The sequence below is a fragment of the Dendrobates tinctorius genome, unplaced genomic scaffold, assembly GCF_039654945.1.
Source record: "Dendrobates tinctorius isolate UK_male_01 unplaced genomic scaffold, ASM3965494v1 ptg000058l, whole genome shotgun sequence".
NCBI lineage: Eukaryota > Metazoa > Chordata > Amphibia > Anura > Dendrobatidae > Dendrobates > Dendrobates tinctorius.
The window spans coordinates 20,540,067-20,564,494 of NW_027361726.1; the positions used below are offsets into that span (position 1 = coordinate 20,540,067).

The following is a 24,428-nucleotide window of genomic DNA, read 5'->3' on the forward strand; positions in this document are numbered from 1 at the left end:
GGCTCCTCCGTGGGTAGTCTCCTGCAAGGGTTGGCTTTGGCCTTTCTTCCAGGAATGGGAGACAGGAGGGCAGGTGAAGGACCTACGCACACCTCATGGGCATCTCCCGGCTTACGCTACCCCGGTTCTGAAGGTGATCCGCCGGTGGGGTCTGGGAATGTGGGAAATCAGGACCATGTCGAGGCAATGCCTTGACAGGAGGGTCCTGTTGACACATTTCCAGAAGCCCCTGGCCCTTAAGGATTGCCCAGGCCGGGATCTGGAGGTCGGGCTGGGGCTTTTAAATTCTAAGCGGATCCCCATGAAGTTTTGGGACTTGACCTGGCGCTGCTTCCACGGGAGGCTGTATGTAAAGGATAACTTGAAGTGCAGGAAATCCGATGATCGGGGTTGTCCCCGTGAGGAGTGTGGCGACGTGCTGGAAAGCATGGAGCACTTCCTGCTTCATTGTCCCTTTAATGCAGAGGTTTACAACAGGGTGGGGGCTTCCATACGTTGGCCGCGGCTGGCGTCCCTCTCCTACGCTGAGTGGGCCTATGGAGCGTTCAGATACCTGGGTGGCCGGGACCCGTGCACTTTATTCCTAGTCAGTGTAGTGGTTAGGTTCTACACTTGGAATGCACGGTGCCTAGTTTCGACGCGGAAAAAAACCCTTCCGAGGGATGAGGTGGTAGGAAACATCTTGGGTGACCTGGTGAAGGTCCGTTCTTTGGAGTTCGAAAGGTTGGGTGTGAGGAAGGCCTCTTGGCTTTGGAGGGGCCTCTCCTTTTAGAAACGCACTCAAGGGAGAGCTAGCTCCTTGTGAATGAGGGTAGGGATAGCATAAGTTTCACTGGGTGTTAGGGACAGAATTAGGGGCAGATAGGGACAGGGAGGGACAGGCACTGAGGGACAGATAGAGAGTTAGTTATGATAAGTTAGGTAGAGTAGGGGCAGGTAGGGACAGATAGGGACAGTTTCTTTAGGGACAGAAGTAGGGACAGTCTTAGTTGTTGAGGGACAGGGTGAATGTGTTAGTGAGGGATGGGGCCTCCAGAACTCCTTTCCTGGTGTTGGGCTGGTGCATGTCACTTTAGCTTTTTGTTTTGGAAGCATGAAATTTAATGGATATTGGGCTTGCAGGCACCAAACTTGGGCCTGTGGCAAGGTTTTTGGAAATGTGGTTAATACTTATTGTTTGGGTAATATTATCACTGGTTATATCAGGTCGTATCTTAGGTGTATAACAAGTGTAGTATGTGCTTTTTGTGTATCTGTACATGTATGCAGTATTGTATGTATGTCGCTAGGATGGTGCTTTTAAAAAAATGTATATATTATAGTTAGGAAAGGGGGAAGGGGTACAGTCAGGTTGGGTGGGGGTTTCTTGCGGGAGGGAGGGGGGAAGTTTGGACCCTGGAATGGACCCTGAGAAATCAAGGGCCGAAGATCAGAAGGAGATGGCCTGGGAACTACACCAAGGACCATGGGAAATATATAAGGAAATGTAGAGACGAGCCATAAACTTTCCTGGACCCTGAGGTGCTGTTTTTTTTTCTGAGGCCATAAACTTTCATGGACCTAGGTGTGGAAAAGGCTACGAACTTGTGGACCTGTGGTGTGGGTGGTGGGAAAAAATAAATAAATAAATTAAAAAATAAAAAAAATAAAATAAAATAAAAAAAATATATATATAAAAAAAAAAAAAGGGAAAAAGGGGGGTGGTTTCCTGCTGTGTTGAGGGGAAGTAGTTGAGGGTCTGCCAAGATGGCTGTTTTTTCTGTTTAAGGCAGTGGGCCAGAAAAAGTGTTTACTTTCCTGTTTTAAATCCAGTATATAGGAATGAATGGGAGCATGAGTGAAGGTGTGAATGGGGTTGAATGTGAAGGAATGGATTTTTTTGTTTTCTTTGTTTTTTTTTGGAGGTTCCTGCTGGGGGGTCCCTCAGGCTGCAAAGCCTGGAGCCACTGCATTATGTCCTTCAGAGATGGACTGTCGTAAGCTAGCATATTTGCACAAGTTTTTTTTTTGTATGTCGGTGTGGTTTATTTTAGTTCATGTATCGTGGTTTTTGATTTCTGGAATGTTGTTTTTGTCTGTCTTATGTATTGTGTTTTTGATATTTTTATAATAAAAGAGATACAGGATGTAACTCAGGATTAGTAATGTAATGTATGTACACAGTGACTGCACCAGTAGAATAGTGAGTGCAGCTCTGGGGTATAATACAGGATATAACTCAGGATCAGTAATGTAATGTATGTACACAGTGACTGCACCAGCAGAATAGGGAGTGCAGCTCTGGAGTATAATACAGGATGTAACTCAGGATCAGTACAGGATCAGTAATGTAATGTATGTACACAGTGACTGCACCAGCAGAATAGTGAGTGCAGCTCTAGGGTATAAGGCTGGTTTCACATTTGCGTTAAAACAACGCTGCGCCCTGCGTCGTTAAGCCCCGCCCCGAGCCGGCTCCCTGCCCGCCCCATCCAGGATCACCGCCTACTTTCGCATTTGCACGCATGCGATCGGCGCACCCTATCTTTAGCATAGGGTGCGCAGATCATGCGCTGCCAGTGTGAAAGTAGCGTGCTGCGCACTTTTGACGGTGCGCCGTGCGCGCCGAAATGCAACATGCTGCATTTCGGCACGCACGGCGCACCGTCAAAAGTGCGCAGCACGCTACTTTCACACTGGCAGCGCATGATCTGCGCACCCTATGCTAAAGATAGGGTGCGCCGATCGCATGCGTGCAAATGCGAAAGTAGGCGGTGATCCTGGATGGGGCGGGCAGGGAGCCGGCTCGGGGCGGGGCTTAACGACGCAGGGCGCAGCGTTGTTTTAACGCAAATGTGAAACCAGCCTAATACAGGATGTAACTCAGGATCAGTAATGTAATGTATGTACAAAGTGACTGCACCAGCAGAATAGTGAGTGCAGCTCTGGAGCATAATAGAAGATCAGTAATATAATGTATATAGACACACAAAGACTAGACCTAGTGACTCCCTATACCCTATGTGCCCCTTAATGCGGCTAAGCTTCCAGGTATCTTGCATTACAGATATCGGGTGCAGATCTCCTTATAGTAGTAGTGCTGCACAGGACATGGCGTAGAGTCTCGGTCACGCAGCGACTACAGTACACAGGAGTCGGGTATGAGCGGCGCTGCTCGCACTAGCAGTGTCCGGAAGTTTAGCTGTTAATAAAGCTTGTTCTGTCCCTTTCCGATGACGTCACACGGTAATGGCGACTTCCTTTTGAGCAGCGTGTTCGGTGTTTCAGCTGCTGATCCCGCGTATCTTGGTGATCGAGTAGTGATCTTGTCTCCTCTCAGAGCAGAGGTAAATATGAGCCAGTGATGAGGCAGCTCCGGAGAATCACTACGTGCTGGAATGGACGTTGGCAGAACTAAAAGTTCCAGCATGTCCGTACCCCTAGTCACCGGAGGAGGCTGTTGGCCTGCCCTGAGACTTGTGCTGAGGTGTCGCTAACATTGTGTCAGTCTGGATTGTCCGGAGACAATCAGGACATTTGTATTGTACTAACAAGGAATGTCGGGAGCGGTGACGCCGGGGGCTTTTTCGTTCTGTTTCCATAATTTCCTGTAGCCTTCTTTGTTTTTTCCCGCTCCCCTGGTTGTTTTCTGTGGGACGAGTCCTAGTGCTGAATGACGCCGTAATCGGAACAACAAATCATCGAGCCGTGAGACGCTGAAGCAATATGCGAGTCAGCCGCTGTGTCTTGGGTTTGGTTTTCGTTCATTGTGCAGTAAATCACCTGGAAACCAGACTCTGCTGCTCACAGCGACAACAGACTAGTCATTTTTATTGTTTTTTTTGTAGTTAAAAAACTTTTTAACTTTAAAAACAAATTGGTTTGTGTCGCCATTCTTTGAGACCCAAAACTCGCTCCTTCCATCAGTTGAGCAGTCACAGTGTGAGATCTCGTTTTTTGTCCGGCAAGCCGATATTTTTAATAACTTTTTGGGTAATATGTGAAATTATTACTTTTTTTCTGAAATATTTTAGGCCAGTTGCATTAATCTTAAAAAACAGCAATTTTGGCATTTTTATTCATTTTTCTCTTACAGTTTGTACCTAATGGTTTAATTTTGCACTTTCATAGATCAGACGTTTATGCATGCGGCAACACAAAATGTGTTTTTTATTTATTTTTGAATGGAGAAAAGTGTTTGACTTCAAATTTTTTTTCTTAAATCTTTGTAATACCCTTTATTCATTTAGATTTTTTTTTGTTTAGTCTCCATAGGGGACTTGTCTTACAGAAGCTGTACAGGTACATATATGGAGTCCGCTACACGCTGGATGTATGACTTCTGGACTGAGCTGTGATATTGGGACCCTCTTGGTCTCTCAGCTGACTGTATGGTCCATTGTGTCTGTTATTTATTACTCAGCTCTTTTGATTTGTTTTTCCAGGTTTGAAGAAAATGAAGCCGCAGAAATCTAAAAAAGGCGGCCAGACCCAGACAAAGCTACAGAGGAAAGGCATCAAAATAACTGGAAAATGGAAGCCAGTGGCGTTGGACCCCTGTCTTTTTGCAGAAGAGAACATTGACGAAATCATCTGCTTTGAGGAACTGACCGACTATAAATTAGTGAGGACAGCCAATGAGTTGATCAAAGATGTAAGAAAACGGAAACGCGGTCCTGACAAAGAAGAAGAGGTCGGGGAGGGAAATGTTACTGGCCGTAAGAAAAGCAAAAAACGCAAGAACGTGAAAGCCAAGAAACCGAGAGATGAGTCAGATGATGAGATGGAGGAAGTGATATTTGGAGAGGTGGAGGAGGAAGATAGTGATGTGTCTGCGCCTGGTGAAGAAGAGGCCGAAGTGGCAGAAGAAGAAAAGAATCCTCAGCTATTGAAAAACAAAAAGAGGAAGAAAAAGCAGAAGATTAAAGCGCCCAAGACGCAAGAAGAGACTCCAGCTGCCAAACCCACAAAGAAGACGAAGAACTGGGCGGCGGGGGCGTTATCCAGGGCGGCAGGAAAGAATGTGGACGTATCAGCATGGAAGGATCTCTACGTTCCACCTCCAGTCCTCCAAGCTCTCAGCTTTTTAGGGTTTTCTTCTCCAACCCCAATCCAAGCTCTGGCTCTGCCCTCTGCCATCCGTGACAAGATGGATGTTTTGGGCGCAGCGGAGACAGGTGAGTGTGAAATGTGTGTAATATTTTCAACCACTTTCTAGGAAAATTTGTAGTCAGTGAATAGAAACGTTATTGGTTACTTTTACAGAGAAAAGCCGATTCAACTGATCCAGTCTACACTGTGTTCCAAATTATTATGCAAATGATATTTTTCTCTGATTGTCCTAAATAGTCGGTACAAATGACAGTCAGTCTAATAAAAGTCATCACTGGTTAGAGTATACATCACATTTTATTGAAGAAACCTCCCAATAATAACAGTATAATCTCCAAAATGAATAAAAACTCAAATTGCATTGTTCCCTATTATTAGGCACAGTAGAATTTCTAAACATTTGATATGTTTTAAAGAACTGAAAATGCTCATTTGTGGAATTTGCAGCATTAGGAGGTCACATTCACTGAACAAAAAGGATATTTTGGAGTTAAATAGCTTAACAGGCCAAGTTACATGTTAACATAGGAACCCTTCTTTGATATCACCTTCACAATTCTTGCATCCATTGAAATTGTGAGTTTTTGGAGAGTTTCTGCTTGTATTTCTTTGCATGAAGTCAGAATAGCCTCCCAGAACTGCTGTTTTGATGTGAACTGCCTCCCACCCTAATAGATCTTTTGCTTGGTGATACTCCAAAGGTTCTCTATAGGGTTGAGGTCAGGAGAAGATGGTGGCCACACCATGAGTTTATCTCCTTTTATGCCCATAGCAGTCAATGACTCAGAGGTATTCTTTGTAGCATGAGATGGTGCATTGTCATGCATGAAAATGATTTTGCTCCTGAAGGCACATTTCTGCTTTTTATACCATGGAAGACAGCTGTCAGTCAGAAACTCTATATACTTTGCAGAGGTCATTTTCACACCTTCAGGAATCTTAAAGGGCCCTACCAGCTGTTTCCCCATGATTCCGGCCCAATACATGACTCCTCCACCTCCTTGCTGACGTCGCAGCCTTGTTGGGACATACATAGTGGCCATCCACCAACCATCCACTACTCCATCCATCTGGACCATCCAGGGTTGCTCGACACTCATCAGTAAACAAGACTGTTTGAAAATTAGTCTTCATATATGTCTGGGCCCACTGCAACCATTTCTGCTTGTGAACACTGTTTAGGGGTGGCCGAATTGTAGATTTATGCACCACAGCAAGCCTTTGAAGGATCCTACACCTTGAGGCTCGAGGGACTCCAGAGGCACCAGCAGCTTTAAATATCTGTTTGCTGGTTTGTAATGGCTTTTTAGCAGCCACTCTCTTAATCCAATGAACTTGCCTGGCAGAAACCTTCCTCATTCTGCCTTTATCAGCACAAACATGTCTGTGCTCAGAATCAACCACAAATCTCTTAACAGTACAATGATCACGTTTACGTTTTTGGGAAATATCTAATGTTTTCATCTCTTGACCAAGGCATTGCACTATTTGATGCTTTTCAGCAGCAGAGAGATCATTTTTATTTCCTAAATTCCTTGAAACCTGTGCCCTGCTTAATAATGTGGAACATCATTCTTAAGTAGCTTTCCTTTGAGTTCACCTGGTAAACTAATTATCACAGGCATTTGAGATTGATTTCAGTAATCCAAAGAGCCCTGATACACAATACCATCTATGAGTTTATTTGATAAACAAAAAATTACATCTTTATGACACTTAAGTCCAATTTGCATAATAATTTGGAACACAGTGTAGACAATCCTCTGTGGGCTGAGTTAATCAGCAGCAGAAATCTCTCTGGAAGATTGTCTAGACTAGATACAGTTGTATCAAACCCTGAAACGTGTTAGTCCTGATAGTGTATCAGACTATAGTGGGGACTGGTCGAGACCGCATACAACTGTACCAAACCCTGGTAACAAATCAGGTCTAAACGTGGAGATAGTGAAGAAGGTTTTATTCATTAGCAGCAAGCAGAGTTCTTGAAAATGGGGATCGCTTGCAAGGCTAACTATATTAAAAAAAGCAAAAGTTTTTTTTATTGTACAGTGGAACCCACATTTATCTCTGTAACAGGGCCTCGAAATGGAGAGGTGCTGCAGATTTTCGTGAAAAGTCCTAGATGGAAAATATCCTTAAGCTTTAGAAACCACAGAGTAGTGTGTTATTGCCCCGAAAACCATTGAAGTCACCTCTGATTTTCGATAATGCGGTAAATTTCAATGTGCAAAAACTACGACCATGGCGAGGAGTCTGTTCATGGGTATTTTGTGTTTTGGTTTTTTTTCTCTTCTTCCTCTGGTCGCATTTATTGGGAAATACGCTCACATGTCACATTGCCACAGTTCTACCGCACATTCCTGGTGACTCTAGTGGGGTCCTCGTCCTATGCACGTAATGCCGGAAGCCCCCTTGAAATTTCATCTGTTGGGTGTGAATTCTGTAAGGTTTTTTTTTTTCTGTTTTTCGTTCTCTCCAGGAAGTGGTAAGACTCTCGCCTTCGCCATCCCAATGATTCACTCCATATTGAAATGGAGGAAATCTCAGGAAGATGGAGCGTCAGCAGAAGAGGAGGAGGGCGGTGAGGGGATAGCGGAGGATGTGGAGACGGAAGTGACTGAGGATCCTGATAAAGACATGAAGGGGGAGACTAAAGAAGTAGATGATGACCCTGAGGATGATGAACATGATTACGCCACCATTGGCTGTGTGAAGGTCGTGAAAGATGTTGATATTAATTTCAACTTTGCTCCTCTGGAAACTGCTCCCCGAAGCCACAACAAACGGCCGCTGCTTGGACTGGTGGTGACCCCAACTAGAGAGCTGGCTGTGCAGGTCAAACATCACATTGACGCCGTCGCGCAATTTACCGGTGAGATCCGAATCTTTATATTCATTACATGTAGTATCCTCAGGGCTCCTTCAAAGATTTAAAGTGATTGTCCAGGCTGGAGGTTCAAGTCTACAGTCAAGCAAAGATTCGGTCACGTTCCGACTAGACGTGCACATAGTAATGAGCGAATATACTCGTTGCTCGGGTGTCCTCTGAGTATTTTGGTGTGCTCGGAGATTTAGTTTGTGTCGATGCAGCTGCATGATTTGCGGCAGCTGGACAGGCTGAATATATGTGAGGAATGCCTGTTTGTTAGGGAATCCCCACATGTATTCAGGCTGTCTAGCAGCCGCAAATCATGCAGCTGCTTCAACACAAAACTAAATCTCTGAGCACGCAAGGAGTATACTCACTCACCACTATGTGCGTGGTGTCACTCACTACAAGTGGATTGAACACGGCCAGACATGTCCATTGGGAACATGATCAGAAGTATTCAAATCACATACTTGTGGTCACATGACCTCTCGCTACAGTAACTGTAGAATCCTGGCAGTGCGCACTGTGAGGCTTCATAAGTTTGCAGTCACATAACGACTGCAGACTCTATCCCCAAGCCTGGGCAACCCCTTTAAGGATGCGTCCACTTTTTGGTTAGAAGAGGCGTTGGGGCATTGTTTTTCTGAGACCTTCTAATTTGACATTGCTCTTCTGTTCAGGGATCAAAGCAGTTATAGTGGTCGGAGGAATGGCCCCCCAGAAACAGGAGAGAGTGCTAAACCGGAGGCCGGAGATTGTCATTGCAACCCCGGGGCGTCTTTGGGAGATGATTAAAGAGAGACATCCGCATCTGTGCAACCTGCGGATGCTCCGGTGAGTGGGGGAGTTCGGTCCAGGACCAGTCCTGTCTTGTAATGAATGTCGGGTGTGTTCTTTCCACCACCAGACCCCTTTTATATAGAGAGCGTGTAAGCTAAAAAAAAACATTCCCAGTTACAATTTTTTTTTTTAAAATACAGCTGAGTGGCTAACAATATGGATGCTGTTACAGCTTTCAAATCCCAATGCTCAGATATTCCAAACCTGGAAACAACTTTAATATTTTTCTGACATTTGTCTGTTTTAGGGAAAGCTGGGTGAAAAGTGTATGGCTACCTTTAAAGGGATGTGCAGCACTGCTTTCCACACTGAGAGGTTTGCAGCGATGTTGATCATCTTGCATGCTGAGAAGCATGCACAATTGATGGGTATCATGCACGTCGCCACAGATTTGTGCAGATGTGCTGTCATCAGCAGCGCTTGCCACCTGATGTGAAAGGGATCCATGCTGGGTGACTCCTTTAAGTGAGATTTACCTTACTCTTGTACACACTTACAAATTTGTCAGTTCCTCATTTACTGTATTTTTCGGACTATAAGACTCACCTATGATTTAGAGGAGGAAAATAGAAAAAAATTGAGGCAACAAATGTGGTCATGATACCCTTATGGTGGGGGGGGAGGGGAGGATCTGCTGCTGACTCTGTTATAGGGGTAATGTCCCCCAATTCTGTACTAATACCCCCCCTCCATTCCACCCCCATTCTACTCGCTTTCTCTCTGTTCCCTCGCAGCTCTTGTTCTGATGACGGCAGCTGATTTCAGAGTGTAAGCACGCTTGATGTCACTGTCATGCACCCCCACACACCGAGGTCAGCTGCCGGAATATTCACTGCTCCCCATACTCGGGACTAAAGGAGTGTGGAGCAGTAAATATTCATATTCCGTAATAGTGGGCACACGTGATCGCCCAGCTGCTGCAGGAAGCCTGCAACTGCAGCTAACACGTGCCCACTATTAAATAGATTGAATATTCACTGCTCCACATGCTCTTAGTCGCTTCAACCTTCAGTGCATAGAGGTTGGCGGGATTATGGTCATGGGGAGCAGTGAATATTCATCTTCCTTTATAGTGAACACGCAAGTTTTTAGCTGCAGCTGCCTTCTCCTGCCTCCTGTGACCTGCTTCATTGCTGCACCCTCCCCTCCAGCTGAACTGTTAGGTACATCTGGACTATAAGATATACCCCCCCCCCTTCCTCAAATATTTTTGGAAAAAAGTGCGTTTTATAGTCCGCAAAATACAGTATATCCACCACTCCAGTGTTCCTGCATACATCGCCAAATGGTCAGAAAAGTGGATGGCAAACCCTCTGAACAGCCATCGTGGCACACGACTTTCCTAGAGCCTCATCATTGACGTCTTGGTATAAGATTCTGGCAGCTAGTCAACATGGCCACTACAAAGCTTCTGTGGGGATTGCCCCAGCTTTCTTAGAGTTCTGAATTCCGTGTATGTTTCTTGCACAATGATGCATCGTAGCTTCTTCTAAACGGGTTTGATGAGAAAGCACTTTCAGGTCAGTTGTCCCCCAGTGTTCTTTGTGGATCAGCTGGTTAATGACTAATATGGCTGCTAGAACATTTCTTAGATGGTTTGGGACCTGAGTTCAGCCTCGTGTCTTGTTGCTGTAGGTGCCTGGTCATCGATGAAGCAGACCGGATGGTGGAGAAGGGTCACTACGCTGAGCTGTCACAGCTGCTGGAGATGCTAAGCGACTCTCACTACAACCGCCAGAGACAGACCTTTGTGTTTTCTGCCACCCTGACCCTCATACACCAGGCCCCGAGCCGCCTCCTGCAAAAGAAGAACTACAAGAAGATGGACAAGGAAGGGAAGCTGGAAAGTCTGATGGCCAAAATCGGCCTAAAGGGCAAACCCAAGGTGATCGACCTGACCAGGAAGCAGGCCACTGTGGAGACGCTGACTGAGACCAAGATCCATTGCAGCAGCGATGAGAAGGACTTCTACCTCTACTACTTCCTGCTGCAGTACCCGGGCAGGACCATGGTGTTCGCCAATAGCATTGACTGCATTAAGCGGCTGACGTCTCTCCTGACCATCATGGAGTGTAACCCCATGCCACTTCACGCCAACATGCACCAGAAGCAGCGGCTTAAAAACCTGGAGAGATTCGCAGAACGGGAAAGGTGATAATTATCACTCAATATTATCTGTACTAAAATTCATATAGAGGAAAGAGGAGAGTCCACAGCATCACAGAGTATTATAGTAGATGAGTATACTGACCTTGTGAGAGATGACAATGATGCCATAATCACAATATTCGCCTTACAGCTGTATTCTCCTCACCACCGACGTTGCTGCCCGCGGTCTGGATATTCCCAACATCCAACATGTCCTGCATTACCAGGTACAGCCCCTTCACTCCAATATGAAAATGTTGTACTCCAGACCTGCACTGACTATTCTGCTCGCACAAGTCACTGTGTACATACATTACTGATTTACCTCCTGTATTATACTCCAGAGCTGCACTCACTACTCTGCTGGTGCAGTCACTGTGTACATACATTACATTACTGATCCTGAGTGTACTCTTCTATTCTGCTGTGTATATATTGGTGTCATATGTGTAACATCACTTTGTTTGCAGATCCCCAGGACATCAGAGACCTATGTTCACCGCAGCGGCCGAACAGCTCGAGCTTCCTGCGATGGCCTTAGTTTGCTTCTGATTGGACCAGATGATATGTTGAATTTTAGGAAGATCTTCCGGACCCTGGAGAAGGACGATGAGCTCCCGCTGTTTCCTGTGGAGGCAAAAAGCATGAATGGAATTAAGGTAGAGAGGCTGTCATGTATTCTCCAGCCACTGGAGGGTGCTGTATCTGGGGCCTTCAGCCTCTGATTCTCCAGCCTCCGTCGTCCTCTCAGTAGTGAAAGCTGTCATCTCTTCTCTCTCCAGGAACGCGTCAGTCTGGCTCGGCAGATCGAGAAGGTGGAGTATTTCAACAGTAAAGCAAAACAGCAAAATTCCTGGATCCAGCAAGCAGCCGAGGCCCTCGAAGTAGATGTGGATGACGATGACTTAATAGGTAGAAACCATAAAGTACAGTCGCTCCTGGAGCTGCAGTCACAATTCTGCTCACTAATACTCCATCTCCTGGAAGCTTTGTTCCCATTTTACTTATTGATATAGCACCATCATATACCACACCGTTGGGCGACTGTACAAACTCCTGGCAGACGGCAGCCTTGGGGAGATTTGAATACAGCAATGCTGCTCTGATCGCTACTCGTCCGGTCGCCGCTTGCTGAAATCATAAGTGTAGTGAGCTGCTTCATAGAGAAGCCAGAGATAAGGGTGATCATGGAGCTACAGCGAGAGTGTGCTGCCTGCCTCCTGCATGGTCAGCCAGCACAGGCAGGATTTGAGTTTAGGCAGTGCTATTTGTGAGAAAAGCTGGGATATGATAAATTGGAGGCAGCAATAATGCATCAGAATCTCCATGTCTGTACGATTACAGTGAGAATAAACTTGTGTAGTAATTTTAGATTACTGGTAAAGGCAGGCATTTGAATTTTTTATTACGCAGTTTGCTGCACAGAGAGCGGTCACTCAGGCTTTTTGATAGGTGGAAAACAGGGTGATTGAGAACGGCTGTTTTGCCCTATTGACTTTTAGTTCCCCTTGGGACATGGATCTGAGGCTTTGTCTTGCAGGATAACTTAAAAGAAAAAAAAACCTCAGGTTTTCTCTAGGGTGCAGGCCAAGACTGGGCTTTATGGGAATAGCAACAGTGTTGGCTCCCCAGAGTGGCTTTTTGGGTGGTCAATTAGTGCCAGATCAGATGCGGCCAGCATTAAATGTCAGATTATCAGCAGTGTTTTTAGGGGCCTCTCCTCTGTTGCAGGTTGCCGAATGAGCCAGCTGAGAATCTGTGAGTTTATTTTTTTACCCAAGCACGTAGTCTTTTTCCTGAGCTCAGACAATATTAAAGTAGAATAATCACAGATATGTGCCATGGAAGTCTAAAGAGTAACATCCAGGAACAAAGATAGAAAACTATTTATTTTGCGTATAATAGTTAATTTTAAAATGTCAGGAATTTAGAAGGCAAGAAGACAACAGTATCAAATAGTAACAAGGTATATGAAAATTACATCAATAAGGATAAATAAACCTTTTTACCTCTTATTGGACAATCATTCTGTATTCACAAATGTCATTATTAGCCAGCAGATGGCAATATCAAGGATAAAAAGTGCTTGTGCTTATCCCCTTACCGACCACCGATAGGCCTTTTAACGGCGGCAGCTAATGGGCCTTAGTTTCAGAAAATCTACGTGATCTCAGCTGGGGGGGGGGGGGGAGCTAGAACCCCAGAAAAGATGATTTGGGTCAGTCCCCTTCCGGTACCTCTGCCATCCCAGGATCCTCCTGCTCAGGCTCCTGGACCCCTCTGTCTTCTTCCAGTGCGCCCGGGACCCAGCGCCAGTAGGAGATTTTTCCTGTTTCTTTTTATCACTGTGAAAGATCCTATCACAGTGATCAAAATGAAAAAAAAATTGTAACTCAAACACCCCTTTGTCACCCTCTTTAGTTTCGAACAAAAAATACAATTTTATTTTAACCTTTCTTTGCAGTTAGGGTTGGAGTCAGAATTGGGGGGGGGTTTCCACTGTTTTATTAACCCTTCAAGGTGCTTCACAAGAACTAAAGCAATGTAGAAGGAAAAAAAATTAACATTTAACTTATTTCACAAAAAAATTACTTTAGACCCAAACTTTATTTTCACAAGGGTATCAGGAGAAAACGGACCACAATATGTTGTGCAATTTCTCCTGAGTACGCCGATACCCCGTATGCGGGGGAAGGCCACTGTTTGGGCGCATGGCAGAGCTGAGAAGGGAGGGAGCACCATTTGACTTTGAGCACAAAATTGGCTGGAATCGATGGCGGGCGCCCTCATTTCCAACACCAACCCTAAAACAGCCCTAACGACAACCGTAACTGCAAAGAATGGAAAGAAATTACTTATTTTTACCTAACTAAGGGGGGGGGGGGGGGTGTTTTACTTTTTTTAATTTTGATCACCGTGATAGACCTTCAGTGATCAAAATGAACCAATAGGAGGAAAAAAAAAAAAAACTATTGTTGCCAGGTGGCAAATCTCAGCGGGTGACATTTTCTTCCTGGAAGATTACGCGGAGGGTTGGGGTACAGAGCCAGAGTCCTGGGATGGTGTAGATGTACCAGGGGTGCTCGGGGGACCCCATTTCTCTCTCTAGGTATGCTAGATTATAGCAGAGGAGAGAGAAATGAATGGAAAATCTGACTCTTTTTGTGATCGCCATATAGTGAATAACGGCGATCACAAGACTGGACAGTAAAAAACGAGATTTTTCCAACTGGGGTGGTGGTGGTGCTATACCCTTATTTCTCAGCACCAATAAAAGGTGTATCGGCGGTCATTAAGGAGTATATTCTAGCAAGAAATACAGCTCAATGTTGGGCAACTTGTAGTTTGTGGATATCTCCTATTGTAATTTAACATTAAAGTAGAAATGCAGCGAAGCTGAGAGCCTGCAGATGACAAACTGTGCAAGTTATTTAATGAAACTTAATTACAAACTTTATTTTTAGCCCCATATACAAATATTAAAGTAAAAAACAAACATCACCCAATGGAGGCAGAACTTGTTTCATGGCAGTGGTCGGAGCAGGCTCTGGGTGCTGCTCTGCTTTATAGCACCCTGCAGATCACAAAACAGTGCTTGTGCTATTCTCCATGTGCAGAGGAGGGAGGGAGGGGGGGTCACATCCCCAGGACCCTCCTCTCTGCAGTGTCATCCACAGCTGAGGGTTTGTTGCAGTTGCCCAGACTGATACATAGTAACAAACCATCAGAATAAGATGTAATAATTAACTCACTGCTGTCCGGCTCCTTTCTAGGTGGAAAGCATGATGAACAAGAAGATCACCAGAAGCAGAAAGCCCTGAAGATGATGAAGAAGCAGCTGAAGAGACTCTTGTCCCAGCCCGTATTCAGGAACGTCATGAAAACCAAGTACCCGACCCAGAGTGGCCAACTGCCCCTGCCTAGCCTGCCCCTTAGCACCGCACAGAGTGCTCTGCACACGCTGTCTGAGCTCAAAGCCAAGGAGAACCGGGGGAAACACAAATCCTGATGGGAGAATTCCCTGTACAGAGACTGCAGCTGCTTGGAGCGGCCACCGGGTGGTGCTGTTCCTGCAGAATCGGGGACACAAACTGGGAATGGCAGACAGACTGGACACATAAGAATGAGCCCCAGGAGCTTTGTGCAGAGTAAAATAATAAATCTCTGCCCCTTCTGATGTAGCAGTCACTATGCTCCATATAACTACTTCAAGTAACGCTCCCACATGTGGAGACCACACCAGAGCCACCCCTAAATCCCAGGGGGTTAATAAATTGCAATGCAGATTGGAACTCTTGGTGACAGTTTCATATGTGTCCAGATCTATAGGGTCGGGCATATTGCAGCTGTAGGAGCCCCACGTCAATCCTGTGCAGCGGCCCCTACAACAGGGGTGATCGCTCCCTCCTTGTACAGCAGGGTGTAATGGTCCTCATTATACAGCATGTAGACACAAGGGCAGGATCCCTCTGGGAAGATGTGCTGAGTTATGGCCACGTCTCTGGAGTCCACATATTCCACTTGCAGTGATATATCCAGCGCCTGAGTCACAGCCATGATCTGGATGTGGTCGCACACCGCCATCATGGGCTCCACGCTCTGGAACGAAGAGGAAAAAAAAAAAAGACAGTTTACAGTATGCCGCCATTGGATCCTGTACACCTGCATGCTCACGTCTGCCGAGCGTGCATATGATCCATCTGTGTGGATAGTAGACTCAAGGCCTTCAGTGAGGGCCAGCTTCCCATACAAATTATTGTAGAGGGCTGTAGATATGAAGGGGAAGTCTGACAGTCACTGACAACGGCACCTATCGAAGGTCCACCTGTGAGATCACATTGGTGAGATCTATATTGGCTGTACATTTATTATAGATCATGAGGATGAAAGGGATGGGACATGGGAGGTAAGATGGGGTCAGGCACCTCTGAAACAAAGGATTGGGTATATTGCAATCTACCTGTCCGATCCTAACCCCCCAATACATATAACAAGGCTGGACCTGGGCACAGAATTCATCCATGCTGCTGACATGCTCTAAGAATGGCAGGAAGAAGTCGGCTCTGCTCCGGAGGAAGGCGGAGGTGACGAGTCTCAGGTACCGGACGGCGCTGTCTGAGATGTAGGGATGGTTGAATGCTTTCAGGAGGCTGCTTGCTGTAACTTCGTCCGCTGCTGCCTCACCCGTTGCTGTCACTTCACCTGCTGCCAAATCTACAAGGCTGAGAAACTCGAAAGAGATCGGATCACAAGTCACAGGAGGCAATAATCAGACCGCAGGGGTCCAGGACCCCAACTATCGCCTGCTACACTGCTCGCTGCCACTCTTAAAGGGGAAATGCAAAACAAATTTACATATGATCGCTCCACCTGCCCTGGAACAACTACCCCCAGCATCACCTGCTGCCTGCAGATACCCAACCTAACCCATCAGCACTTTCTCAGGTCTTGCGTAAAGTTTTCAGTCTCTCAATGATGCAAGTTTTTGCAGTTTTCCTATTGACCTAGTCTTTCAACCACTGGTTGCTTTCATGATCTGTTTCCTGTCAAAGAACAGGAGCATTCTTTATGCTTTTCATCAAAAGATTGAAGCCTTGCCCTGTTGAAATATCAATGTTCCCTTCACTGACAAGCAGAGATCTTTAATCCTGTAATAAAAAATTCTGTAACTTTCATTTAAAGTGAAACAAAAAGCTATTATCCTCAAGCTTCTCTAGAGGTGGATTAGGAAGATGTGGCAGCTTTCTTCTAAAGACTGCGCAATATCTCTGCAGGCTGTGTAGTACTGAGCTGCAATGCCATATACAACCTATGTATAGGGGTGGCGCTGTTTTGGAAGAAAGCAGTTGTGTTTTCCAATTCTGGATAACCCCTTTAAATGTTTATTTTCTCTAAGTATGCAAAGGTGTGAGGTCAGAGCTGAGCTGTGAGCTCTAAGCCAATCAGATCTCCCCCTGCCTGCAGTCTGACGCAGAGAAGCTGCATCCCCCTCCTCTCCCTCCCAGCTCAGACTTACTGTCTCATAGTGGTGTCTATACACATTATCCTGGAATGCGGCAGCCATCAGCTCCTTCTGACTGTGTGTCACCCGCTCTCTAAACCTGCAAGGAAGAGCAAACAGCTGAGGCCGGACCCTGGAAATGTCCATGTGGTCAGTGACTAATAGCCGTCCACTCACCGAAGCAAGTCCTGGGGTTTATGGAGCAGATACTCCAGGAAAGCGAAGCCCAAACCTCTATAGAAGCAGCTGCCATCGGCGCACGTCCTGCGGGCGGCGCAATAGTGTCCCTGCAGGCCCTAGGAGAGAGCGAGGGAGTCAGGACATCTGTGAGGGGACTACAACACCCAGGAGGAGGAGTAACTCGCACCCTCTAGTAAACTGGTTTTGGGAGCAGTCAGCGGCACCAAGAAAGGGTTAAAATTACCTTCAACCTCTGTCTACACAACGGCTCGCCGCAGTGCTCCGCTATAAAGACCGCGAGGTCGCACTTCTCTGATATCAATCCATACAGGTCTGCGGCCTGCAACACAAAAAAGTGACAGTCACTGACAGCAAGCGGAGATCTCCAGCACGGCTACCCCGGCCATCATCGCCTCTGCTAGTGGTTGTAATTGCCTCCTCAGTCATTCTGTGATGTGCAGCTCCGGAGGTTCTCGTTGACCATCACGGCAGCGGTTTTAGCCTCAGTCACCATTTGTGACTTCTCGGTGTGGCACAGTCTGCGCCGTTCTGACCTCCGCTGCCTCATTTTATTTTTGCACCGTTTAAGACTAACTGGCAGAATTTATTGTATGACTTCACAGTAAGATGGGGCAAAAAGAGAAAACAAAAGACATCTTTGATTTTGCACAAAATCACTTAATCTGTCAGCCATTCTGAAGAATTTGGCACAAAAGAGGTTCAATGAAAATCAAACATGGAAAAGAAAAAGAAATTGCAAATAATGAATGGGGGCCGCAATGTTCTAGAAAGTCGCACGATGTTGGGCTGTATGAAAACTGCAGCAGCCAAGCACACCGGCTGTGAGTCTAAGGGGGTGTGCACACTGCAGATTCTGCAAAATCCACAGGTCAAAAGACCTGCGATTTATCTGTGGATTAGCCTGCGGTTTTGCCCTGTGGTTTGACACCTGGACAATGGAGGTGTATAACCGCTGCGGTTTTGAAACCGCGGAAAAATCTGCACTCTGTGCACTGCAGCAAAAACTGCTAAAAATCCGCAGCGTGTGCACACACCCTGAGGCCATGTGCACACGTGAAGTTTAATTTTGCCAAGTTTAAGCTGCTTACAAAACCGGTTTAGTTTTGGCTGCTTTTTTTGTGCACGCTGATAAAGTGTAGTGCAGAAAAAAAAAAATGATTGTACTTCATTAGGTTTTGCCACCAAAAATGCAGTGAAACCCAATACCTACGTTTTTTGCTTAGTCTTTGTAATGTATGTTGCATTACTCATTGCTCTCAATGGGCAAAAATTGCAGCTCTTTGATAAAACAGTCAGGAAAAAAAAGAAAAGCCGTGTGCGTGAGACTTCTGAAATCGCATTGACTTTGCTGGTACTGTGAAATGCAGCTGAAAATTTGCATAAAAAACACTGCAAAAACAAGTTGTTAACATTGCCTTAAAGGAAACTCACCAGAAATAAGTTAACCAGCAGATGTGGGGTTAATCTGTAGGTTAAAAGCGTTACGATGCCGGTTCAGTCACCACTGAGTCCCCCGGCACTGACTGACAGCCGGCTGCAATGTAGAGCCACTGTCAGTCCGGGCCGGGAGCGCAGTTACAGCCACCACTCTGTATACTCAGAGCGATGACTGAACCGCTGCAGCTCCGCCCCTATGACTGAAAAGCAAATGCTGGTGGGAGAATAAAGATCATTTTCTCCCCGCTGCATTCGGCTGTTTGCAGGTGCCGGACAGCATAATAGCGCTGTTACCCTGCAGATTAACCCCATATCTGCAGGTTAAGGCTATGTGCACACGTTACGGATTCTGCATTTCCGCAGCGGTTTTGGCCCTGCGGAAACGCAGCAGTTCCGCAGACATGGTACAGTACCATGTTACCCAATGACATTTCAAAACAGCTGTGTTCACACTGCGTTTTTTTCCGCGGTTTACAAACCGCAGCATGTCAATTGTTTGGGCGGATTCCGCAGCGGTTTTACACCTTTAACATAGTAGAGGTGTGAAATCGCAGGGCAAAACCGCAGGAAAACCGCAGGTCACTTTACCTGCGGTTTTACCTGCGGATCCACGTGGAAAAACCCGCAGGTGAATCTGCAGCGTGTGCACATAGCCTTACAGAGCTATTCCTGGTGTCAGGTTCTCTTTAAGGGGTCATCTGCTTCTTGTTTTTTTACCTTTGCACCACCAGAGGGCAATCTATGCCTGCAGAGTCTGTGCTGTGGATGGAGGCACTCCACCTGCTTGAGATTTCATACTAACCAGCGAGCCGAACGCTGGGACCCCACAGCAAAAGGGGCGCAATCTGACGAGCATAATTACCGGCACATCCACAGCATTATAGGGAGGGTCACTAGAAGGTGCTGGGTCCTGTTACCTGTACACAACTTGTAAATGGCCCCCACCGTCCTGCAGCTTCTGCTCCACCTACAGCTTGACCATTCTCCTTGAATCCTTTGCTCACCCCTAGAGCTGACACTGCAGCTCCAAATCCTCCACTCACCTCTAGAGCTGACACTTCTCCCCGAAACCTCTGCTAACCCCTAGAGCTGACACTGCAGCTCCAAATCCTCCACTCACCTCTAGAGCTGACACTTCTCCCCGAAACCTCTGCTAACCCCTAGAGCTGACACTGCAGCTCCAAATCCTCCACTCACCTCTAGAGCTGACACTTATCCCCAAATCCTCCACTCACCTCTAGAGCTGACACTTATCCCCAAATCCTCCACTCACCTCTAGAGCTGACACTTATCCCCAAATCCTCCACTCACCTCTAGAGCTGACACTTATCCCCAAATCCTCCACTCACCTCTAGAGCTGACACTTATCCCCAAATCCTCCACTCACCTCTAGAGCTGAATCTGACGCTCACCCCAAATCCTCACTGCTATAGTTACAGCCCAATCGGCAAATAATGGTGCAGGGCTAGCTGGCACAGGAGTCCGGGGGCCGTACTCACACCAGTATGGAGCTGTGAGTTTTGGGGCCCCGTGAGCTTCAGATATGTCCTAGTGAGATTTGCCATAGATATAAGGCAGGAACTTCCTTAAAGGGATAGTCCTAAAAAAAAAAAATCAAGGTACCTTCATAAATTGGGGGTGACTTGCTGATCGTTTGGAGTCCAACTGCAGGGAACCCCTGCAATTCCACAAATGGGGCATTAAAGGGTTATCCACAAAAAGTCAAAGACATTCCCTGAGTATTGAATGGGGGGGGTAATGTGCTGACCATTGGGGAGAGTGCTACCGCTGTGACCCCCACAGATCCTGAGAATGTGGCTTTGCAGCCTTGTCCAGATCGTAGCAGAGGGGCATGTGCTTGGCTTCCTGTCCATTCATTGTTTATGGGACTGATGGAAAAGGCACTGCACATGGCAGTCCATGGACAATGACTGGAGCACAGGTCAAGCATGCGCACCTCCGCTACATTCTGGGGGGCCAATCTTGGGATCTGTGGGGGTCCCAGCATCAGACCCCAAATGAGCAGCACATTACCTATCAGGAATATCTTGATTTTTCACCCCCAAACCCCAGAGATGCCTGTGACCCTGCCCTCACTGACTGTTACATAGTGTCTCATCTCTGAAGTGACACAAGGTAACAATGATCCTCCCTGGAGCCACTCAGCATGAGCACTGCCCCTGCCTGATACCAGAGGACAATACCACACCATGATTAATACAGAAGAACCTGCAGCTCATGGCTGCTTTGCTACAACTCCCAGCATGCAAGTGTCAGGACATGCTGGGACTGACACAGTATAAGTGGCCCCAGCCTGCACCAACCATGTTGCCAGCTCTGCTCCTTCTTCCTGCAAAAACCAGAAAAGGCCTCAAGCTCCGCCTTAAATAAGTTTCCCGCCTCCTTCTACTCCGCCCACGTCACGTGACGTCACCAAGGTCAAAGTCTGGACTGCGGGAAAGTAACAAATGCAACACAGTGACATGTCCAGCAACTACAACACCCAGCATGCCCTGAGTTCAGGCTCTCAAGGCGTTCTGGGAATTGTAGTCCCCCAGCAGTCAGAGGTTAGGAAGCCGTAAGGGTAAGAGGCTTGAGATAGTCTTCTGCTTTGTAGTGACGTCTCCTTTCCCTCCTCAGGAAATGTTTGCTGTGTGCTTCCCGTTCTCACCATTTGCAGGATCCTTGCTTGCAGTGAGGTAAAAAAAACTAAACAAAAAAAAACTTTTTTTTTCCCGTGACTTCTGTTTCTGTTTTTTTTTTCATCTAAATTCTTCGAAATGTTGCAATATCTTTGACCTTTTGTGGAAAAAAAAGTGCCCCAAAATGTGGGTGTAAATCAGGGCGAGCGGTAATGGAGAACGTGCGACAAACAATGCAACTTTTGGAAAAGTCGCGAATGACGAATTGTGCAAAAACATTTGGGAGCCCCAAACTGTGACCCCGGTAAGAAACATTAATATGGCTGGTTTCACATTGGCGTTTCACTGACCTGCGTTGGTCTGCGCACGGCCGCCGCTAAGCTCCGCCCCCTGACGCGCCTCCTCCGGTTAGCTTCGCCTATGGGCGCATGACGCTGCATGCGACCCCTATCTTTAGCATTGGGGACGCAGGCCGTGCACAGGTATGCGTTCGTCGGTGCAGGCGTCCTTTTGATGCTGCGCCGACCTGCGCTAAACGCAATCTGTTGCATTTTTGTGCGCTCGGCGCACCGTCAAAAGGACACATGCGCCAGCAAACGCATACCTGTGCACGGCCTGCGTCCCCAATGCTAAAGATAGGGGACGCAGGACGCATGCAGCGGCATGCGCCCATAGGCGGAGCTAACCGGAGGAGGCATGGCAGGGGCGGAGCTTAGCAGCAGCCGTGCGCAGACCGATGCAGGTCTGTGAAACGCCAATGTGAAACCAGCCTAAGTAAGTGGGCGACACCCGCTATCCAGACTGGAGGAAGAGGCGCAGAAAGGCCGAGCAGGGGGATGATGTTTGGTTACATTTTGCTTTATTTGTAGATTATTGGAAACAATGTAACAGAATAAAGCCGGGGTCACACTGGCGAGGAATACGGCCGAGTGAGAGTCGCTAAAAGCACGCATTAGACACGGACCAATGATTCTCTATGGGGTCCCTCGCACCAGGCGTATATTTCTCCTCAGTATCCTACGCTCCGTGCCACTCGCAGCATGCTGCGATTGTCAGCGTACTACGGCCGTAATACGCCAATGCAAGTCTATGGGTGCGCAAAAAATACGGATTACACACGGACCACACGTGTGACCTGCGAGAAATACGCACCCGGTGTCTTTTAGAAAAGCCGGCAATTCAGTGCACTATACAGTAAACTCACACTGACAGGTTTAATAAAGAAACGAATGAATAGATATATACACATAGAATATATATATATATATATATATATATATATATATATATATGCATTCTATGTGTATATATCTATTCTTTGGTTTCTGTTATAAACCCTGTCATAGGGCTCCATTATATGTCCATTTTGCACGCCTGCGAGAAAATCTCGCCATACGGATTACATACGGATGCTGACATGCGCAAAATACGCGACCACACCTTGCTTACGGATGACATACGGAGCACTGTTTAGGGGCCATTCATCCGTATTACGCATGTAAAATACTGACCGTATTTTGCATCGGTTAGTGTGACCCCGGCCTAACAAACAGGAAACAGATTAGGGGGCTGATAGAGACGGACTATTAGGGTATGTGCACACGTTGCGGATTTGACCCTGCGGATCCGCAGCAGTTTTCCATGCGGTGTACAGTACCATGTAAACCTATGGAAAACCAAATCCGCTGTGCACATTCTGAGGATTTTTCCGCACAGATTTGCTGCAGTTTATTTTCCGCAGCATGTCAATTCTTTGTGCGGAATCCGCAGCATTTTTACACCTGCTCCATTATAGGAATCCGCAGGTGTAAAAACATGTGAAATCCGCACAAAATCTGCAAGAAATCTGGACTAAATCCACAGGTAAAACTCAGGTCATTTTACCTGCGGATTCAGCCAAATCCGCACGGAAAAATCCGCAATGTGTGCACATACCCTGAAGAGTATTCTGTCCTGCTAGAAGACATGGATGGCATAGAGGTGGTCTCGTCCTCTGAATCCCCCTATTAAAAGTTTTAGTGAGTCATGTGGGGTCCATTAGAGTTTTACATCATCTTTCAGGTGACCGTCCGTTCTCGCAGTTTCCTATCTTGGGCCCCATCCCTCCTTGGTGCATTGTGAGACGCAGCGTCGACTACACGTGCCACAGCGAGGTGTGCTTGACTAAGGCCGGGATCAAACATGCGAGAAACTCGGACGAGTCTCCCATGTAAATACCCGGCACTCGGATTGGAGCGTGCGGCTCCACGTATTGCTATGCAGCCGCACGCTCTGCTCCCAAGTGCCGGGTATTAAGATGCGAGACTCATCCGAGTTTCTTGCATGTGTGATCCCGGCCTTACGCTGCATAAAGCTGATGCTGAAAAGGTGATCCGTGCACCCTGTGTCTTTTTGCTGAGATTTCAGCGCAGAAACCGAAATGCAAAGTTCTTGAAGAGTTTTTAGATTTGGAAAGTTTCTGTTCCAAAAACTCCTTGAGATTTTTTTTGTTTTTTCCAGGACTTAATTTTCAATCTATTACAAAAAAAAAAGCTGAAACATTGCTTCCAATTAATTTCGATGAGAAATCACCTTTGTTGCACAGACAAGATTTTTTTTTTTTCATTGCAGAGGTTTGGAAAAACGTCTTGGAGGGGCAAAACAATAAAAATTGCACGTGACTTCTTTCAAGCGGCTTCTGATGGAATCTGTTCCAAACTAAACACGGTGCACTCAACAGGGTTAAAAAAATAAAAAAATTAAAAAAATTGGTTCGAGAAAAGAAAAATTCCACCCAAATAGGTGCTTCGTCAAGTAGTTTCTGTTTGAAAAAAGTTTTACTCGGTGTACACAGCGCCTAAGGGAACAAGGCACGAGACGCATCGTGCGAATTTGATATTTGCATATTCTGCTCTGAACTCTGCCGCTTTCTGACTTTCATTTATTTAAATTATGATAAGGATTTAAATTTGTACTCTAGGGGTTTTTTTTCTGTCCTTGTCATTTTTTTGCGCGACATTTTACTCTGCAAAAATGGAAAATATTAAAAATTAAAGCATCTTTTAATTCACTCCTAATTCAAACATTGTGCACAATTTTAAGAAAAATGTTTAAAAAAAAAACCCCAAAATGAAATTGTTGAATCGGGGCCTTATTTTATGCTGGTAGACTTTTAGCAGATTGCATTAATAAATCTGTAGCATTTCTCACCATAGAC

General features: G+C 46.3%; 2 protein-coding genes and 1 long non-coding RNA gene across 5 annotated transcripts; 2 read left to right on the forward strand and 1 right to left on the reverse strand.

The window, feature by feature from the left end:
* Nucleotides 1–3,179: 3,179 nt before the first annotated feature.
* Nucleotides 3,180–15,243, forward strand: DDX24 (DEAD-box helicase 24). The gene is made up of 9 exons (XM_073578091.1): nt 3,180–3,326; nt 4,425–5,156; nt 7,571–7,963; nt 8,644–8,797; nt 10,439–10,954; nt 11,103–11,178; nt 11,422–11,610; nt 11,734–11,863; nt 14,725–15,243. The coding sequence occupies exons 2-9, from the start codon at nt 4,436–4,438 to the stop codon at nt 14,958–14,960; spliced, it is 2,415 nt and encodes an 804-aa protein (XP_073434192.1). The 5' UTR covers nt 3,180–3,326; nt 4,425–4,435; the 3' UTR covers nt 14,961–15,243.
* On the reverse strand, nt 12,823–20,979 carry OTUB2 (OTU deubiquitinase, ubiquitin aldehyde binding 2). 3 transcript variants are annotated; one of them, XM_073578101.1, is made up of 6 exons: nt 20,915–20,979; nt 17,377–17,472; nt 17,130–17,248; nt 16,968–17,052; nt 15,954–16,181; nt 12,823–15,550 (listed from the first exon to the last, which is right to left on the reverse strand). In XM_073578101.1, exons 1-6 carry the CDS (start codon nt 20,915–20,917, stop codon nt 15,314–15,316), a joined length of 768 nt encoding a protein of 255 aa, XP_073434202.1. In that variant the 5' UTR covers nt 20,918–20,979; the 3' UTR covers nt 12,823–15,313. The 3 variants fall into 3 exon arrangements, with proteins under 3 accessions (XP_073434202.1, XP_073434201.1, XP_073434200.1); XM_073578100.1 differs by lacking the exon at nt 20,915–20,979 and adding an exon at nt 20,214–20,244; XM_073578099.1 differs by lacking the exon at nt 20,915–20,979 and adding an exon at nt 20,090–20,170.
* LOC141092153 (uncharacterized) lies at nt 20,975–24,341 on the forward strand. Its single transcript, XR_012232696.1, has 3 exons — nt 20,975–21,157; nt 21,231–21,289; nt 23,843–24,341. It is a non-coding gene; the product is annotated as an uncharacterized lncRNA (long non-coding RNA).
* The last annotated feature ends 87 nt before the right edge of the window (nt 24,342–24,428 follow it).

What these genes read in the sequence shown, in the direction of transcription:
- DDX24 (XM_073578091.1), top strand. Translation starts at nt 4,436, where the DNA reads ATGAAGCCGCAGAAATCTAAAAAAGGCGGCCAGACCCAGACAAAGCTA. An exon ending in TTTGGGCGCAGCGGAGACAG is followed by an intron (nt 5,157 to 7,570) that starts GTGAGTGTGAAA and finishes CGTTCTCTCCAG; the next exon opens with GAAGTGGTAAGACTCTCGCC. An exon ending in AGATTCGCAGAACGGGAAAG is followed by an intron (nt 10,955 to 11,102) that starts GTGATAATTATC and finishes TTCGCCTTACAG; the next exon opens with CTGTATTCTCCTCACCACCG.
- OTUB2 (XM_073578099.1), bottom strand. Translation starts at nt 20,155, where the DNA reads ATGGCAAATCTCACTAGGACATATCTGAAGCTCACGGGGCCCCAAAAC. An exon ending in ATAGACACCACTATGAGACA is followed by an intron (nt 16,182 to 16,967) that starts GTAAGTCTGAGC and finishes ATCTCTTTCGAG; the next exon opens with TTTCTCAGCCTTGTAGATTT. An exon ending in TGGATGAATTCTGTGCCCAG is followed by an intron (nt 15,551 to 15,953) that starts GTCCAGCCTTGT and finishes TCTTCGTTCCAG; the next exon opens with AGCGTGGAGCCCATGATGGC.